The sequence below is a fragment of the Chlorocebus sabaeus genome, chromosome 17 (assembly GCF_047675955.1).
Source record: "Chlorocebus sabaeus isolate Y175 chromosome 17, mChlSab1.0.hap1, whole genome shotgun sequence".
Taxonomy (NCBI): domain Eukaryota; kingdom Metazoa; phylum Chordata; class Mammalia; order Primates; family Cercopithecidae; genus Chlorocebus; species Chlorocebus sabaeus.
Window position 1 is genome coordinate 33,906,753 of NC_132920.1, and position 20,042 is coordinate 33,926,794.

The 20,042-nt window shown below is 53.4% G+C and overlaps 1 protein-coding gene across 1 annotated transcript; it reads right to left on the reverse strand.

Moving 5' to 3' along the window:
• Positions 1–807: 807 nt before the first annotated feature.
• LEMD2 (LEM domain nuclear envelope protein 2) lies at positions 808–18,765 on the reverse strand. The gene is made up of 9 exons (XM_007972911.3): positions 17,973–18,765; positions 16,318–16,358; positions 13,924–13,999; positions 10,660–10,736; positions 9,683–9,762; positions 7,840–7,985; positions 6,749–6,850; positions 6,565–6,667; positions 808–2,347 (listed from the first exon to the last, which is right to left on the reverse strand). Exons 1-9 carry the CDS (start codon positions 18,724–18,726, stop codon positions 2,197–2,199), a joined length of 1,530 nt encoding a protein of 509 aa, XP_007971102.2. The 5' UTR covers positions 18,727–18,765; the 3' UTR covers positions 808–2,196.
• Positions 18,766–20,042: the final 1,277 nt, after the last annotated feature.

The window sequence follows — 20,042 nt, forward strand, 5'->3', positions numbered from 1 at the left end:
GAACAGAAAAGGGAGACAGGCTCATTTTTTCCCCCCGAGTTGTGTTTCCAGGTCCTTTGTTTGACTATGGACCCAACTGTTTTAGTGACGAGGATAACAGGCTGGTGCGCACCGTGAACAGGAAAGGTGACCACAACAGCCTGCAAGCCCCATGGGGCACGGCAGGACTGGCTGCCTTCTTCTTGGGGTGACTGACCTTGGGGCCTCTGCAAAAGGAAGGACAGCAGTGGGATCCAGAAGCACGCTCAGCAGCCCTGGCAAAGGAACCCCCATGTACCTGCCAGACCACATGGGTGGGCAATGAGTGGTCTTCCCTATGGTTGGGCCTCAGGAGACAAGTCGGACTCATGATGGACGCTACCAGCTGCTGGGAAGCCCCATCCAGCCTCACCCTGTTCTTTCTTCCTCCTCCTCCCGGGGCTGGTGCTGAGCGCCGAGAGGAACCTCTGGGTCTTGAGGGGAGGCAGAAATGCAGCCAAAGGAAAAAGGCCCCATTGACCCCCACTTCTGGCCACCCACTCAGACCAAGCAGCATGTTGCAATCCTCATAGCCACTCTGGAAGACAGGGTCATCACACCATGTTACAAATGTGTAAACTGAGGCTGTGAGAGTTATGCAGCTTACTGGAGAACTGGTCACTGGTGGCAGAGGCCAGAGGTCTGGGAGGAACTGCAGAGCCCATGTCCTGCTGTCTCTCCCACCTTCCCTTCCAGCCACCTCCCAGAGCTGGTGCTTAAGAAGTCCACACATTGCCATTCCTCAGACATAGCTTTGGGGGGAAGGGAAAGAACCATGGGCAAGAAACATCCATTTTTAATAAATAGTTTATTCATCCAGCAGTTTCAGCCCTGATACTGAAGCCTGTTGCAGTGTTTCTTATTTTTCTGGCTGGAGCCTGATTATGAGAACATGGCCTCACTACTGGGCCAGCGCTCAGATTCCTGCCCTGCGGATCATCCAGACATCAGAGGAAATGAGAGTATTGCTCAAATGAGGGAGACTGGAGCTTTATTAAGGAAACAAAAAATACCAGTAAGACCAGAGAGAGGTGGTTAATGTTTCTGGAGGCAGCTGTGGCATCTCCTGTTTGCTCCCCCTCTCCTGCCTGCCGCAGATGAGGACACACCGGGAAAAGACTCGCTGGAGAGGCTTCTCGAACTTAAGGCCCCCCGTCAGGGTGTTTCTGTAGCCTGCCTCCCAGGGAGCTGGGCTGAGTTGCTGGCGGGAGAGCCGGTGGGCGGCAGCGTGGACGCTGCTCCGTGTGGCCGGCAGGGGGCAGCCTGCGGCCACTGAGTCTCTCCCGCTGCCGGGAGCCGCAGCCGGGGTAACAGAAACGCGGGCTGCGCTGAAGTTCTGGTTAAACAGCCCCGGGTGGGGGCTGTGGTCACAGTAAAGCAAGGCGATCTTCGCACACAGCAAGTGAGAGGCTCTCGGCCCTGACACAGGGCTCCCAAGCTCCCGGAATCGGCGTTCTGGCTGCAGGCCTGGTCTAGAGTCGCAGCTTCTGTGAGAAGCAACACTGAGGCAGGCCCACCCTGGGGCTGCCCAACCCTCCTCTCTGCTCTCAGCCCGTCCTTACTTCGGGATCCTCCCAGGAGGCTGTACCGGCTGCTCACTCCTCCTGACCTGAGGGCCCGTGTCAGGGCCTGGTTTCTAGACGGTCCCCCTGCAGTCACTTGTTCTAATTTCTAGCACCATCCCCCTTCAGGATAGAGGCCCAGCCAGCCAGAGCACAGGCTTTCTTCCTTCACCCTTGAGCTCCCAGGTAACACCCCCCTGAAGGCACATGGACCAAGCTGCCCCCCATCCCACCACCCAAAACACCATCCCTGCCCCACCTCCCAGGCGTGGCCACGCCCCAGCCCACCGGCCCCATGCTTGTCTGCCGGGCCTGACAGCTGCTGCTCTTGTTTTCTATTCATGAAAACTAAACCCTTCTTCCCGTTTCTGCCAGCAAAACAGGGCAGAGTCTGGGTCGTCACCCTGGCTTCTCCCCCTCCCTTTAAAGGAAGCCCACATTTTCCTGCGAGCCGAGCTGCTCTGAAGAGTCTGGCAGACCTTTGGAATCGTGTCAGGACAAGGCTGAAAGTCAAGGCAAGTGTGAATTCAGCACCAGCAGGCCTGGTGACCCTCTCGTGCCCCTGGAGTGGGCTGTCCTGGGACAGGCTGACCGGGAACAAGTCCCTGCCTGGGGCTTATCGCTCTGAGTCGGAGAAGGAAGAGGGCTTAGTCCATCTCCACACCAGCATGTCCTCTCCCGCCACGCGGTGGGACTCCGTCTGGATCCGGGATTCGTTGGAGGCCAGGAACTCCACAGCTCGGTCCCAGACACGCTTCATGCGTCTCCTGCAATGAGAGGGATGGGGCTCTGCCTGACACTGCTGAGGTGAGCCAGCCTGTGGATGCCCTTCCTACAAAGGGGACACATTTCCAAGCTCCAGCATGGACTTTACACAGGGGAGGAAAAGCTTTTGCAGGTACTAACATGACAACTACAGAGGAGAAAAACGTCTTGGGCCATGGAGAAATGATTCCTCCACCTTTACTGATCCAAACACATTCAATCAAAGGGAGCTAAAGGGCCGAGGTGTCTGGAGCACCCCCAGGTCTCTAGGTGTGCAGGGCTGTGCTAGGCTAGCTGACTCTTGCTGGGACCTGTTGCCTGCAGCAGCCCTCGCCAAGCCAGTTCCAGTACCCCCGCCGACTGCATCTTGATGCTGCTCCGGGTGGGCTCATTAAAGAGTGAGCACTGGGCTGTTTCATCCAAGCTCTACAGCACTCCGGGGGATGGGATGAGCCAAGCATCAGACCGGGGAGGCCAAGAAGCTGGAGCTGCTCTGGGGAACCAGAGCCACAAGGGAGGGCCCCTTCAGTGGCCAGAGTCCCTTCTTTACTGGGTCTCTAGGGCCTTGCACTCCCCTGGACAGCCTCCCCTTTATCTCTTCTTTGCCCCTTCCAGACTGGGTCTCTAAGGCCTTACACCCCCCTGGACAGCCTCCCCCTCATCTATTCTTTGCCCCTTCCAGACTGGACAAGAAGGTTCCAAAGCCATGGGGAGGGTCACTTTGATCTTTTTCCTTTGTGAACCCTGGTATTGCACAGCCCCTGGCCTTTTCTCATCACTGCAGACCACCTCCCCATGATCCCACACGTGGAGAGACAGTGAATTTGAGTGTGTATGCATGGGAGCAGAAGGGGAGGACAAACGGAGGTGGCCAGTGAGTCAGGAGGCAGGGAGGGGGCTAGGGCTTCCCCAGGGGTCAGGACCTGCCACCAACCAAACCCCATGGGCCTATTCAGCAGCCCACACTTGGTGGTCTGGCCAAGGCCACACATTCCCTGGGGACTGAGCTCCGAGGTGCTGGCTCCCTGAGCAGGAAGTGGCCAGTGCTGAGTGGGCAGTGCCTTACTCCAGTCCCTCCTTCCCAGGTCAGTTGCTCCAATCAGCTCCCCGCTTTTCCCACGGAACCAGCTCTTCCCACCTCCCTCAGTCTTTCCCAAGCAGGCCCTCATCTACAGGGCAGACCTGACTGGCTAGCCAATGTCTCCTTGACATAGGGCGCTTGGCCTGGACTGACTGGGTGGCTTGGGAGGTGAGTCAAGAGAGCAAATGGCACGGGCGTCTGGGGTTCACGGGGATCTGACCCTGAGGGCTGGCTACCTGAGTGGCAGCAGCTCTGGGTGTCTATGCTAATGCACGACGGGTTGGGTGGTAGCTCCGGCTGCAGGCAAGCTGCAATGCCGTCTCATGATCTCATTTAAGTGAACATGTATGTGGAATATCATCTAAGCCCAAGGCATAATGGCTACCCTTGGATGATGCCCACGTGCTAGGCACTGACTTTTTTTTTTTTTTTTGAGACAGAGTCTCACTCTGTCACCAGGCTGGAGTGCAGTGACGCGATCTCGGCTCACTGCAACCTCCGTCTCCCAGGTTCAAGTAATTCTCCTGACTCAGCCTCCCGAGTAGCTGGGACTACAGGTGCCCGCCACCATGCCCGGCTAATTTTTATATTTTTAGTAGAGATGGGGTTTCACCATATTGGCCAGGCTGGTCTCAAACTCCTGACCTTGTGATCTGCCCCGCCCTTGGTCTCCCTTTTTTTTTTTTTTTTTTGAGACAGGGTCTCGCTCTGTTGCCCAGGCTGGAGTGCAATGGCATGATCTCAGCTCACTGCAACCTCCACCTCTTGGGTTCAAGCGACTCTCATGCCTCGGCCTCTTGAGTAGCTGGGATTACAGGCGCATGCCACCATACCTGGCTAATTTTTGTATTTTTAGTAAAGACGGGTTTTCACTATGTTGCCCAGGCTGGTCTCGAACTCCTGACCTCAGGTGGCCCACGCGCCTCAGCCTCCCAAAGTACTGGGATTACAGGCATGAGCCACTGTGCCAGGCTACTAGGCACTGACTTAATGAACCTTGAGGCCACCACACTGATACCAACCCCCCTTCCCTTAGGGCTTGTCACTACCTAATATCACATCTTTTCCTTATGCATCTTGTCATCTGTCTCCTTCCTGAGAACAAATTCTCCAGCTGGGCAGGGATTTTTGTTTCTTCCACTTTCTGCTGTCTCCCAGTGACCCAGTAGAGTATCTGGCATGTAGTAGGTGCTCAATAAACATTTGTGGAGGAAGTGAATGAATGAATGAATGACAGTCTCTTCATCACAGCCCTGTGCAAGGCAGCGGGATCACTTGCATTTAAGGATAAAGAAACTGTGGTGCAGGTTGACTGAGATGCTCAGGGCCAGGAATTAGGTGGGAGTTCAAGTACCCCAGGTGGCCTTCCCTGGGAGGTAGAGGGCCTCACGCTGAAACCAACAGCAAGTGCTTCTCAGAGCAAGCACAGCCTATGCTGCTGAGTCTGCTCACCCTAAACTTCCTGCCTGCCACCTTTCCAGGGGTGGGGTGAGCATGACAGGCACCAAGCATCTTCATGTTTAAGATGGACCTTTTTTTATAAGAGACAAGGTCTTGGCCTGTTGTCCAGGCTGATGTGCAGTGGCATAGTTATAGCTCACTGTCGCCTTGACCTCCTGGGCTCAAGTGATCCTCCTGCCTCAGGCTCCTGAGTAGCTGGGACTACAGGCATGTGTCACCATGCTCCACTAATTGTGTATTTTTTGTAGAGATGGGGTTTCGCTATGTTGTCCAGGCTGGTCTTGAACTCCGGGGCTCAAGCAATCCTCCCACTTTGGCCTCCCAAAGTGCTGGGATTACAGGTGTGAGTCAGTGTGCCTGACTTAAAGTGGACTGCTAAAGGCTCTATTTTTCTGATTCCTCTTGGGTTGCAGATAGGGATGATGCCGACAGTAGAGCCTGGTGGTGGGAGCACAGAAATGCCACTAGCCATGGGACTCCTGAGCACAGTTTCCTTATATGTAAAATGGGGCCACTTCTGTGGTGTGTGTGAGCCATGGTGAGGACCAAGTGAGTGAGTTTGCACCTGTGGAGAGCTCTGAGCGGTGCCCGGCTCCCAGCGAGCACTCAGCAAGGGTGAGCTCTCAGCAACACCCAGCAGCAGATGATAGCATCTGGCCAGAAACCACAGCAAGAGTCTGCTGGGGAGGGACCACAACCAGAGCCAACACGCGGGGGTCCTGCTGGCTGTCTCCTGGGACTCTGCCCTCTCTCAGCCCGGTTTTGTCAGGACTCCAGTATACAACTCTAGCAGTCACAGCCCATGTGGAAGGCGCCTGCAGCTGCACATGACAGTGGCCCTGCCACCCCTTCCCATGAAGCTCTGTGCCCTGGGAGCTGACCCCATTCATGCTGTGAAACTTGGCTTTCAGTTACATGTACATGCATGAGTGTGCCCATGGGTGTGTGGAAACTGGACCATGATGTTGCAGGTAACAGGTGTTTTTGACTGCAGGTCATGGTTTAGAAAGTTTGAAAAACAATCTCCTTCTCCTTGCCAGTGACTGATTCATAAACAGACACATAACAGATTCTGGTCAATAGAGCCTCCAGGAGTGTGTCACTGGGGGCGACTGGGAACATGTTCTCTTGCTTCTGAGAGTAGTAGGAGGCCCACTTTCCCTGCTCTGTGACAAGTCGGACAGTGTCCCAGCTGCTGTTGGCCACTATCTGCAACCATGGGGGATCCCAGTCTGCTGATAACATCCGTGGAGGGGTGTGAGACCACGAGAATCACAAGAGCAATGGAACCGGAGACCTGACTGCTCTGTGCCTGGAGCCCATGCAGCTCTGAACTTTCCACTTACAGAGACGGAGGAGCTCCTTCACTACTTGTGCCCTGGGGGAGGGGGCCGCTGTTACTTGGAGCCCAAAGTCTCCCAACTGGTATCACCACTGCCAGCGTTCTCTCTACAGAGGTGTGGGACCGTGCTTTCATACGTCTTCTCTAGCTTATCCTGCTATAAAGAGCCGAGCATGCTGGGGAGCACCAGGATGGGGAGCAGCACCACTCTTGGCCCTGGGGTCTGCACTGCCCTCGGCTGACATCGGATGCAAGGCTCCGGGCTTCCTTCTGTGGAGCTCAGTGGGGTTGGACCCCGCCTCACCCCACACCCAGCGCCCCAGCCAGGGACTCACCGGCTCTGTGGAGGGATCAAGCTGTCGCGCACGTGCAAGATGCCTACATATGGATAGCGCTCCATGTCCTGCTCCCAGTCCACGTAATGGTCCTGGACCACATCTGCAGGAGAGAGCACACCGTTTAGGGCAAGGACCTTCTGGCTGGTGTCGGCAACCCTTTTTTCACCAGGGGGCCACGCACCTATAATCTTCTTCACCATCTCATACATGGCCTGTTCTTCCTCTTCTAACTTTCGCCACCGGTATTTTAGGAGAATTAGGAGCCCCCATAAAAAAGCCAAGCCTGTGAGGGAACAAAACACTGTTAATCCCTCACACTTCCTTTGGCAGTGGGTCTCACCACGGACAAGATGCTGTGATGGAGGTTGTGGGGGATCTGCCACATGGGTTTGGGTACCTACTACATGTCAGGCTCAGGACCAGCATGTGAGAAACAAAAGATACGGAAATGCAGAGGGAGGACAGACTATTAAGTGATCATCTTCCTCCCGCCAGCTGTCACCACAGCGGCATCCCCAGCTGTCCAGATCTCGGCTCCTCCCAACCTCATTCTGGGGCTTTCATCTCCTCCCTTGTGAACCAGAACACGGTGTTTCATACATATATACATGCCGGAGCCCTTTGTATTCCGAGATGCTGCTGCCGATAATGATTTCTGTGCCTGATGGCGTGGGGGAGGGAGCTGTGTGCACACTGAGGTGGTCTGTGATTTGTAGCTCCGACTATCTCTGGAGAGCTGTGGTTTCTGTGACTTGGCCTTTCGCCTTCAGAGACGCCCTGAGGTCTCTGCTCAAAGGCGGCCCCTGATGTCAGGAGGTAAGACTGGTGCCCTCCTTTCAGCGCAGCACCCTGAGTCCTTCTTGCTTTCATCAGGTATCTGCAGCTCTCCAGGAGATGTTTACATTTTTCAGGGAGTAAAATTAGGCCAAGCCCCTACTGTGCCTCCTGTTCGAAGCTGGTCCACACTGGGATCCCTGCAGAGCCCAGAAGGGGTGGGGCCCAGCTCCTGCTCAGGCCAGGCTCCCGCTTAGGAAATCTGCCCTGAATCAAGGACATTTTCTAGTTATCCTCACGTTCCTGCCACCAATCTCCAAAGGTAAAGACAACCCAGGGCAGAGGCTGACTTGTTCATCTCCTCTGTTTTATGAGACAGACCTCAGGTTCACTAGACAGAAATGAACCCTCCGGGCCTGGAATTTCTATAGCTCATCATTCATGCCTAGGAGTGCGCTTGACTGCACAGAAGGGGAGGGAAGGCAGCCGAGGACTTACACCAGAAGAAGATGAGCACGTTGGTGACAGCAGTGAGCAGGGCCCGGCTCAGGCGGCAGCCAACACCCATGCGGGGGCGGGCAGATTCCAAGCAGACCACCTTGTCCACGGTCGTCACCAATTCAGATTGGTCTTCTCCTTTCAACCTGAAACAGGACACAGGGCTCTAAACATGTTGGAAAGTTCCAAGGAGAGGCAGCACAAACCCCACTTCAAACAGGAGGAAGCGAAGGAAGGAGGGATGCAAGGCCTCTACTTGCTTACAGAATGGGCTTGGTATCCTGGCTGTACTCTTTCCAGAAATTTCCCACATTGGCTACTTAGAATGAATAAAGCTTTAAAGACGGCAGCAGGCTTGAACCCCTACCACTAAAGCGACGTCCCCCTCTGTCAGGTCTTTGACAGCCTCTCTCAGCGTGCAGGAGATTAAACTGTAAATTGGATTCCCACCTCCCAGCACAGAGAAATGGAAATGTTTGCTGAATCACTAGCTTTGCAATTGCATGGCAAGAACTGAAAGACAGAATCTGGGAGGTTGTGCTTTTCCTCCGTGGTGAGGAGGCACATAAGCTGTTTAAGCTAAAGATCATGGGGCATCCGTGAGGCTCATGGGGAATGAAAACCACCAGGCTCTCCGAGGCCAGACCCCAGCCACAGCGCCTCCACCGTGGTCTCTGGCCAGGAGGTGTCAGGACCTGCAGAGCTGTGGACACCAGAGCCTTCTTCCAGCTAGGTGACCCAAGGCGAGAATATCATGCTCTTGAGGCTGCATGTTGGAATGGCTGTCATCCCAAGTGTCCTAATTTCTCAGGACCCACTTTCAACATGGTCATCGTGAGCAGCTCTGCCACCCTCCAGGCTGCCTTCCCCAACATGTAAAGGCGAGTGTCATCATTCTTCTGTGTTAGCAGCTTCAGTGAGTGCTGCTGCTGAGGATAAAATCCATATTCTCCTCCACCTTTTCTAACACAGGAAAATTGCTCAGCTACTCGGGGCAGCCTTTTTTTTTTTTTTTTTAAATTTAAGCCAACGAATTTTAATCGTGCCATGCATCCAGTTATCCAGCTTGAGGTTGAGCTGCCCGAGGGGCTTCTGCTGGATGCAGTGCTGATGGAATTAGTAATTTGGGTGGATTAGAGAGGAAGAGAACAAAACTCTAGAGGATGTTTTAATATCAAGAGCTATAACCTGAACAGAGACCCCCACAAACACCAAGAGTGGCAAGGGGGTAGGTAATGCTGCTCTTCCAGCAGGGGACAGGTCTCTGAGGCTGCCTGGCTGTTGGCTGACACGCCCCTCCCCCGGGCTGAGCCGCCAGATACAGCCTTTCAGCCTCAAGAAAGGGTTTGCCATCTTTCCTAACAGCGCTCACCAGTGATTAAAATGAGGCAGAAACTGCCTGGTCAGAATAAAATCCAGTATTTCCTTATGCGATTTCCATAGTGAGTAAAACCAACATATAGAAAGAATAATTTCATCTACAAATAAAAACTAGCTTCCGAGGAGAGAAAGTGAAGAAAAATGCCTTCCCCAACAAACCATGTGGTGTTGATGAATGAGAAAGGCACAGACTGAGTTACTTGAGGCAGGATTTAGCTGTAACACCAGGCTAACATCCTAACACCTGGATTTTATGTCTCATCTTGAAGCTGCTCCTTACACTGCATTCCAAATGGTTCTTGCTTCTGTTGCCCCACTTCCATCCTAGCCCACGTGACTCAGCTGGGAGACCCAGCCTCCAGCTTCAGACCTGAGACAGCTCTGTCGGGGCACGGGTGTTAGTGACGAGCGAAGACAGTGGCTGCAGGCACCCATGCTGCGTCGCCACCCTGCCCACACTCACCAGATGCCCACGTCCTTGTTACTGCTCAGTATCCAGGTCAGTGCGGCTTCAAACTTGGCGGAGGAGCTGCTGGTCACATTCTGTGGGAGGGCGCAGGAGAAGATTAGTTCTGCGTCTAGGTGGAGCAGCTGGAACAACATTCTGCTGCTGGATTAAGGAAGCCCTCTCCCGTGTCCTCCACAGCCCCAAAACCCCACTCTGCTAAAAGCACAGCAAACTGGCAGGAAGGAAATTTGGGGTTGATGAAAGCCAAGGAAGAAGCTATAACCAGAGGAGGTGATGCGGAAGCACAAGCAGGAAAACAATGTGGGTCTGAGGTGGCCAAAAGAATATGATTCTCTTGACGACAGAAGCATCAGGCCAGAGAGCTGGTAGCTCATCTTGGGGTAAAGCGAATAACAGCATTGGGGCTGGCAGTGGGTGAGCCCAGTGGCCGGTGCAAGTGGTCTGGCCTCAGGCAAGTCCCTGACCCTCTCCAGGCCTGTTTCTTCATCTGTGAAATGCAAATGGAACCAGATGACCCCTAAGTTACTGGACAGGCAGGCGACCTGGAATGCCAGCTCCATAGTTCTGTATCTACCATCCTGAGGCCACACAGGAAATCAAACGGCCCCCTGGCAGTATGAATGGTAATCATAAGGGAGAGAAGGGACAGCATGTTTCTCCTGAAAGCTGAAGGCAAGAGGACCAAAGTGAACCAAGGGAGAAGCAGGTAATAGGCACACCTACAGTGCAGCAGGTCAGGAGAGCCGCCCCACTACACATGGCCTGGCTCTGGGGCAGTCACTACCATGGGTGTCTTAACTTAAGGAAGCCTAGCACAAAAAGCCATAAACCAAACCTTAACTTAAGGTAGCCTAGTACAAAAGCCACAAAGCAAACAAAAAAACAAAAACAAAAACCCCAACAGGGCTTGAAAGACCAATAGGAAAGCACCAGGCCCTCCCAGGAATGGATAAGCACCGAAGCCTACTTACCGCTATATATTCCTGGGCTTCCATAACAGGAATGCATTTGCTTTTCAGATTCTCTGGATTTCCACACTCAAAATTACCTAGGAGAAAAAAAACCACACACTCAAACACAAAGAGGAAAAATCACTCTGAAACACACTAAAACATGCAGCAAGAATCAAGCCATCAGCTCTAATAAGGAGCATGTGGCCCAGCAGCTCCTGGCTTCTGTGGGGCATCTTCACTCTGCAGCAAGATCAAAAGCCACTTAGCTTGGATCGATTCCAGATCATTAAAACCTGACCTGCAAAGCAGTGTGGCGATTTGCATTAAATGACTAAAAAGCTGCCCAATACCAAGGTCTCTTTGCAATTGATCCCTAAAAGGATCAGACAGATAACTTCGGAAGGTACCAGAATGGCACTATAAATAAACACAGCCTGAGAAAAAAGAAAGGCAGGGAGGCCATGGGCACCACGGGGATTCTGACTCATGACACAGGCAGGCAACCTGGAATGCCAGGTTTATTGTCTTGAGGGGCCCCTTGGAGGAAGAGGATGTCTGCATGCTGGGCAGTGGGGCCTCAGCACGGCACGCCAAGGGGCAGCTCTCCCGAGTGGCTTTGGAGGTCTGCTCCCATAGGATAGAGCTGGCAGCCTCCCGCTTAGTCCTGCCCAACCTCCCGGGTCCAGCCCTGGGGCCATCTCCTCCGGGAAGCCCTCAGCCCCTGGGGGCCTTTCGTCTGATGAAATGGCCACACATTTAGTGACCTGCCACAGCCCTTGGTCCTTATTCCTGTGCTGTGGTTTGCCTGACTCCCTGAGAGCAGGGAGGGTCCAGGGCCAGGCACGCACACGCTATTTAACATGTGTGCATGGCCTGACTGCCCTGACCCAGCACAGCCTGGCGGACTTCGGGTGGCCAGTGTCTGTGTTTCTGCGTGCTGGGGAAGGGAGTAGCTGAAGGTCATATTTTAAAATATTGAAACTGAACTGAAGCCTGTCCCCCTCCCCAAACACAGCCAAATCTTCCTACTTCAAAGTTGATCTTGACCCAAGGGGTCCCCTGAGATACAGGTGGCTTCTAGCATCCTCCCGTTCCCACCAGGACTCGTCCTGCCCTTGCCAGGCCTGCCTGGACCACGTAAATGGCCTCCCGATTCGGCTCCTCCTCTCCCCTTTCCAATCCAGTTGTTTTGTCAGTAACGCTTGAAAATGATTCTGCTTAAATGACACTGCGCTACTCAAGCTGCTGCCGCATTCGTCTTCCTGGCACCTGGCTCTCAGCACAATACTCCCTTGCTCAAAGCCTCTCTGGCCCTCACTGCCTGCCAGATTGAGCTCTGGTGGCCTGGCATCCAAGGCCATCTATGGTGGGGCCTAACCAACACTTCCAGACTTCACTCTCTCATCTTCCCCTTCCTCCATGAAGGTGCTGCTTCCCACCCGAGATGTAACTTCGTACCGCTTTGCCTTGTCCTTCCCCACATACGCATAACCAGTCTTATCTGGGCTTCAGGGCCTGGCACAGATGCCACCTCCCCTGTGACGCTCTCCTGACTGCTCCAGCTAAAAGGCATTGTGCCTCCCAGAACTTCTGACCTCTTGGTTCTTGTCTAATCACATTTTGTATCACCCAGTGGTCAGGGAGGTAGGTGGCCTGTCTCTTCTAGTAGACCCCAACCACCCTGCAGGCAGGACCTGGAGCTGAGTCATCTCATTGCAAGGCCCTGCACAGTGCCCAGCCCACAGCGGATCCCTAACAGGAGAGGCGGGCAGGGGTTGAGGACTACTACGGAGCCTCTGTGAGGCACACTCCTCAGTGAGATATGTACCTTCAAGTCGGCCCCCCAGGCTTGTCAGAGGGCAACAGATGCCAGGACCCTTGAGGGCATAAGGCAGGATCACATATGGAGGGTGGGATGGAGGAGAAATATCTACTAGGACCCAATTTCGAGCAGAGCTTCTCAACTTCAGGGTGCACTCAAATCCCCTGGGGATCTTAAGATACAGACTCTGATTCACTGGGTTTGGCATGAGACCTGAGATTCTGAATTTCTAGTGAGCTCCCACGTGATGCGGATGCTATAGGTCCTTTGACCACAATTGAGACACAAAGGTCTGGAACACCCTCTTTGGTGAGAACTGACACCCCAAGCACCTGGGCCACACAGAGGAATTCCTATGACGCTGTGAGCAGGAGCCCCAGTACCTGTTTCTCCTCCAAGTGCTCATGGATACCTCCCCTGCCATCTCAGTCTCTCACTTTCAAGAGGAAGGAGGCAGAAGAGCTGATGCTCATGAGATTGACCCTGAGGACTGAGGGCCCAGGAGAAGTCCACCTGACCCCAATTTCCTAGTGAAACCTTAGACAAGGGTTGACCTCACAATCCTAAGATCTGTCCTCTGACCCCACAGGTAAGAGGCGCCTCTTGAATATCCCTTAAGATAGAACTGCTCTGTCTGGTTCTTGTTTCCAGCATATTTAACACAAGGCGCATATGCTGATATTCACCTATGTCAGGTGCAAGTGATTTTGAGAGCCTCCTGGATGCCAGGCATCGGGGAGGACATAATAACGCAGGTGATATCTCTGGCCTCAAGGAATAACTTCACTAAATAAAACAGTAGGGGATGCATCTTCTGGATGCATTTTCAGGGGCATTTCACAGAGGTGCTGAGAATGCCCTCTTTTAGAGGACAGCACTTGACTCTCATTCGTAGAGAACAGATGGACCCAGGAGCCCTTGGTCGGACAGGGAGATGAAGACTGAGAATCAGGGACTTTGTCCGAGGTCCGACAGCCAGATGGTGATCAGGACCAGATGTGACAGCAGGGCCCACCACACAGACTGTCTGCTACTTGCACAGGCAAGAGGCCTCTCCCTGGCCCAGACAACCATCTGGTTCAGAGGGTCCCTCTGCGGGGAGGACATAGATTCTGACAACACCTGGGGCCTGGCCCGTCCCATGCCAACACGGACCCCCAAAGCATTAGGTACTGGGCATCCCCAAGAAGGGAGAACAGCTGCAGGAAGGCCTGTGCACGGGCCAGGACCTCCCTTAAAGAGGAGCAAGAATCAGTGTTTTGTTCAAACACAAGGCTTATAAAAGATGTGCCTGAGTGGGGAGGCGAGAAGGTGAGACTTGGCTTCTGAATATGCCTTCTGGGAGACAACCAGGGAGGGTCTTGCCCGCCAGCCGCAGTGTAACTAACCAGCCTGATGAACTGGGTCAGCCGCCCATAGCTCTCACAAGAGGCATCTCAGGACTTATGTGACTTACTCACCAGCTTGGATGGCCAGGAAGTTGTAGAGTTCATGCAGCAGCTCCAGCAAGGCTGCCTTCTGCTTGGCCTGACAGAACTGGAAAGGCACGGGACAAGTGGTCAGCAAGGAGGGGTGGGTGGGAGAGGTCTGTCTGTCCATCTTTACCTCTCCAGCCACACTGTCAAATACTAAGCAGCAAGGAACATCTCATACTTTTACAAAATAGAAACAAATTCTGCCAAGTGCTGGGCCCAGGGAGAGATTTGATAAATATTGGGCTAACTGCCTGAGAAAGACCCTGGAGAAGCAGAGGCAGAGCTGAAAGCAGACACTGTAACCAAGGGGCTGCACTGGAGGCTCCTGGCTCCTGCCTTTCCCTTGGAATGACAGCCAGTAAGAGGGCTGAGCAGAGGCGACGTGGTCGGGGGATGATGCAGTCACTCAGCTTCCTCTGACGGAAGAGCAACTGCTGTCGGAGCTTGCAGAGCTGGGAGAGCTGGAAGAGCTGGGAGAGCTTGCAGACAGGGCAGAATGTCAGCAGCTGCCACCTCGTCTCCCTTTAGGTGGAATCTCAGGGCCCTCATCTGAGTAAGGATTGTGGTAGGATTCCATGCGAACTCACACAAACCACTCAGCAGAGGCTGCTACCACCTAAAGGAAACAGGAGGACAGACGGTACCAGACAACGAGACGGCCTGATTAAGACAACACACCCACTCCCAGCCTGTCCCCACGTTTTCGGCAGCACAAAGGCAGAAAGAAAAACACAAAGTGTCACTGTCTTCAACGGCCGAAAAGGGAAAGAACACGAATCTGAAATTCAAATGCCCGTCTGCGATCTCCGTGAGCCTGGAGCTAAGCAAAGAATAAGACTTTCATCAGGAGCCTCACCAAAGCCAAGAAACACGTCCCCACCTGCTTGTTCCTGTGTCCACCCTCCAGAAAGGCGAAGGGTGCCCCATGAAATCTCAGCTCCAAAAAGCCTACACTGAGGTGGCCCAGTCCCTGCTTTCTGATGCTCTGATGAAGATCTGAATGGTTACAAATAGGAATATTTGCATCTGAAGCCCTCGCTGGCAGGTGCTGAATGCTGTCTGTCCACAGAGCACATCTGTAGCGAGGACCTGGAGGGTATCTGTCTGGGCTCACTCAAGCGGGGCCTGAGTGTGTCCAGATCAGAGAAGGCCAGGGAACAAATGTGCCATTCGCTTGTGGGTCTGATTAATTTAGAGACGTGAAGGACCAAGAAATAGAAACCATGGAACCATTTTCTAATTAAAAGACAAACAAAACTCATAGCACTGAGAAGTCTTACAGAATGCTATTTTTTCCTGTTTTTGTTTTAAGTCTTCAAATTCCAGTTTCCTCTCTGGCTGCCTATGTTTCTAGGCCACTTCCTCTCATCATCAACTACAGTTTTTATGATAGAAGGCAGATTAAACTTACTATGAATCTGCTTTTACAAAACAATTGGGAAGCAAAGATATTTGGTGGATGAATGCAATAAATGGATGTAATAAAACACCCCAAACTATGACACACCAGAAGCCAAAGAGAAATAAAAGTGGCTACCTGCACCAGGATGTCCCCCCATTTACATGGGTAAGACAGTCAATGCAGCGGTGGCCAGAGGACCATGCGTCATTTTCTTTCCTAGCCCCTGGGCTACCAGAGATGTTAACTAAGGGCTCGGGAGGCCAGGCATTGCACACTTAATAATTAGACTACTAAGTCATGCCCTCTGGCAGCACAAGACTGGTACAATTTATGACCTGAAAATTTACTGCCCCGTATCTTCTCCAGACTGTCACCAGAAGCAGCATCCCAGCTCCTTGATAATGCTGCCTTCATTACTCATAAATGGATGGGGCTGCTCATCCCCAAATATTATTTGTAGGAAATATTAGAGCTTCATAAAGCAAATCTAAATGTGGACTAAGAGGGCTAATTCTACTTAAGATGTGTTCCAAACAAACTCCCTATGTTTCAAATCAGAACAGCATTTTCAGAGCCACAGCTGCACCACCAGAGAGAGAGAATGTGGAATTGAGAACTTGGCCTCCTGATGCTTAGAAACACCAGCCCTTCCTCCCCGTGCCAGGGAGCTCGAGGGGTCCTTCAACAACCTACTGCATCCCCCTAGATTGACTCAGGCAGAAGAAAATGCTACATTTGATGGGAAAGCGTCCATAACAAGCCCAGGGTTGGATTTTGGGAGGTCAATTCTATTTCAAGTATTCCTTCACTGCCACAATTGAGCCTGACACAAACATCACAGAACACAATGTGACTCTGGTACATTACAGGAAGCACTCCTTGAAAATGATCCTATTCTTTTTCTGGGGAAGTTTACCTCCTGATGGAGGCTAATATCCTCAGGAGGAATAATAAAAGCCAGAGAAACTCAAACTCACCTCATCTGTTTTTCTCTCACAGTCCACTGGCAATAACTTCACTGAGACCAAGAAAAGAAACACAGAGGAAATTAAGTGTGGGTTGAGAAAGGAATACAAAGAGACTATTCACAACATTCGGGGGGGGGGGGAGTAAAGCATTACCAAGCCAAGGGTGGTGATTAGAAAGATGTCATCTAAGGAAGGCACTTTTAAAATGCAGACAGCAAAATGTAAGGGTATCCAAATCCTGGATTAGGAATTAAGATAGCTGGGTCCTTGTCCCAGCTGAAAATGATTAGCTCAAGGTTCTTGGGCAACTCAACCACTCTGAATCTCTGTTTCCTCATCTGTAAAATGGGATCAAATGGGCCTTCCCTGCTTAACTCAGGAAGTTAGGCCCAAACAAAACAAAATACAGGACAGTTTTGTAAACTGAAAACAATGATACGTTAAACAGAGATTAACACCATAATAGGAAGGGAAGTCCGGGTAGATACCAGCATATATTCTAGCACTGTTGTCTTAAAACACCTCAGCAGTGAGTACCAGTGTGATACTGTTTGACATCACCAGTGTAGTTATAGTACCATGACACTCCCAGGTCTGCTTAATTTCTCTAGCAGGTCGACAAACTATTCATAGTTGATAAACTGCTCTCATAGTGGGGAAATCATTTGGGTGTCCGCACACAAGTCTGTTGATACCCTTGCCCACAGACTTGTACACTCCCAAACATCCATCTGCCACACCAGCTAAGACATACTTTAGCTTTTTCCTGTATGTTGGCAGTTCCTGCTAGGCATGGAAGGATGTGGCCTTGGCTGGAAGCTGGGAACAGTATTAGTCACATTTGTGCTTTGTAAAGAGTATTAAAAGTTGGTGAACTATAGTGACCCTTTATACCTAAATGTATAATGAAATGATCTCTGTTTCTTTTCAGGAAACACGATCCTCAGCTATTCCGGATACATACTGTATCCTGAAGACCTCTCATTGGCATATCTAACCATGTAACTTAAGTGTGGCCAGAAGGATGGCTGTGAGCATCCTTGAGTCACAGTCTCTCAACACACTCCATGAGGGTGCTACAAGCAATGGTAAACGCCTCCCGTTGCTATCAGTTTAACCTGTCTGGCAAGCAAGGCTGGTAGATTCTCCTGTTGACAAAGCGGCGGCCCTGTGGTTCAAAGAAGTGGAGAGTGGACTTTTTGGTGCTGCAAAGCTGGGACCCCCAACCAGATCCTATCTGTGGGTCAGTGAAATCTGGAGTGCCTTCAAACAGGCACAAAATGTGTGAGTAAGCCAGAGGTCAAACGGGAAGAACCCAAAGGGATGGGGTGAATCTGTTAGAGGAGGGTGTGGCTTCCTCTCCAGGGAGAAAACCAGAGGTTGGGGGAGCAGTGACTACAGCTTGTGATTCAAAGGGAGACGTTAGAAGGGAGGGCTGGGGCAGAAAAGGAGAACAGGAGAAAGTGAAGGCAGAAATTATTGCAGATGCAGGAGCCTTGGCCCTCTCTTCCTATAGCTGGAAGAAGGCAGGCCTGGAAATGAGGAGACAGTCAGAGGCTGCCGACAAGGCTGGAAGTGCGCGGCCTGGCGCCGACAGGAACGGGTGGTCGTCCGGCAGACACACGCGCCCCCAGGGCCCTCCCCTGCGCCGGCCCAGGACGTACTGTTGTCCTCCGCCTCCTGCGGCGCTGAGGGCTTGCCCATCTTCACCCAGAGGATGCCCAGGAAGACGAGCAGTAGCCCCAGGCTGGCCCAGAGCAGGAGCCGAGACAGCCAGCGCTCCAGCCGGCGCCCCACCTCCGGCCGGGCCCGCGCCGCGCCAGCAGGGCCCGCTCGAGTCGCCCGCAGGCCCGGGCGCGGGTCGGGGCCGAGGAGGGCGGAAGGCAGCCGCGCCGGGGCGGGAGACGCTGCCCACCAGCGGCGGGCCGCGAGACCCGGGCCCTGCGTGGCCCTGTCGGGCGTCCGGGCGTCCTCGTCCTCCTCGGAGCTGCCCCGGACTGAGGCGCGGCGCCTTAGCTGCGCCGGGCGGGCAGGATAGGCGAGGCCGCGGCTCCCTACCCAGGAAGCCGCGGAGGGTCGGATATCGCCGTAGGCCCCAGGGGTCGCGTAGGCCGAGCCCGAGGCCGGCTGGGAGAGCCAGGGCTCCGCCCGCGGAGAGGCCGCGGCGGGCCGGGCGCGCAGCGGCGCATCCTCGCGTAGCCGGGCCTCTTCCCGTAACCGCTCCTCGCCCCGCGGCTGGGCCTCCTCCCGCGGCCGGGCCTCCTCCCGCAGCCGCTCCTCGTCGCGCAGCCGGGCCTCGCCCCGCAGGCGGCGCAGCTTGTTGCGGTAGACATCCCGGGTGGTGTCGGTGATGGGTCCTGGCTGGAAGCCCAGGGCCTGTAGCTCCCGCCGCAGTTCCAGGTCCGACAGGCCGGCCATGGCCAGGACGCCGCCCCCCGCCCGCCCCCGGCGCGCACCGCACCCGGAACTGCTCCCTCCCGCAGGCGCGGCGGAGCGGGCGGGGCCCCGCGCCATGATGGGAAGGTCGGCCGCCATGTTGGGAAGGTTTGCGCTCGGCCTATGGGTCGGCCATGATGAGGAGGTCTGACGTGGCTCTTAGAGCCGCCATGGTGGGACGGTCCAAGGGGGATTAAATTTTTTGTTTTGTTTTGTTTTTCCCTCTCTCTCCGCTCTCCCACTTCCGTTTGTTTGTTAGATCAAACAGTATTAATCTTTTGAGTCCTCCAACCCTAGCTTTGCCTCTGGCACGTGGTAAGCATTCAGTAAAGTCAGTGTTGATTTAATGGATGAATTGGTTAATGGTGAACGAAGCCACTGCCCCGAATGGAGAGACAGGATCATTTGCCTATCTGGGCTTGGGGACTGATGTGTGATCCGGTTTTATTTGGGCCGTATAGTACACGCCAGGCATGCTCCAAGACCCTGTCCCGACTTCGGGCTTGTTAACTGGGCGACACTGAGCACCAAGTAGGTGTGATCCCGGCCTTAGGACAGACACTGGCCCCCAAGGAGCGCCAGCCTGGAGGGGACGCAGTTTCCATAGTGGAGGCAGGGGAGCAAAATGCCCTTGGGCTCGAGTGGGCAGTTGAGGCTTCTCTGCGGAGGGCCTGTGTCTGCGTAATGGGATTTTTACAAGGAGACATGGGTGGGAGAAGACTCCAGAGATACACGGTCCTGTAGCCTCACTGGTGGCTTAGGATGTGGGCTTTGGAGCCAGTCAGTTCAGTTTCAAATCCCTACTCACAGCTATTAGATGTGTGATCATATTCAATTAACATTTTTAGCTTGTTTGCCAGTAAACCTCAATAGAGTTGCTGTGAGGATTAGAAGAGGTAGTTTGGCTAAGGTGCGTGGGACAGTGCGGGGCACACGCTCATGCGTGTTTATACTTAACCCACATCTTTGCAGTGTCAGTGCTGTGTAGAGTCTCCCACAGGGCAGGTGATTTGGTTACATGAAGGCTCTTAGCAGGAAACTCCTAAGGGAAGCAAGGGAATGTGGCAACTGAAAATAGAGCCAGTTTATAATCTTCCTTCCACATCCCTCAACTCCCATTCCCAAACATTTATTGCCGGCCCAATGGGTTCCATCTATTTCTACCCCTGCTATTCCATTCTCCCCTTCCCCCAGGCCCCTTCTCCCTGGAATCCCCGTATCTGTCCCAACAGACCCCTTACCCACTCCTCACTTTATTCCCTCCCCTCCCTGACACGCTGGGCAATGCTATGCTCCTC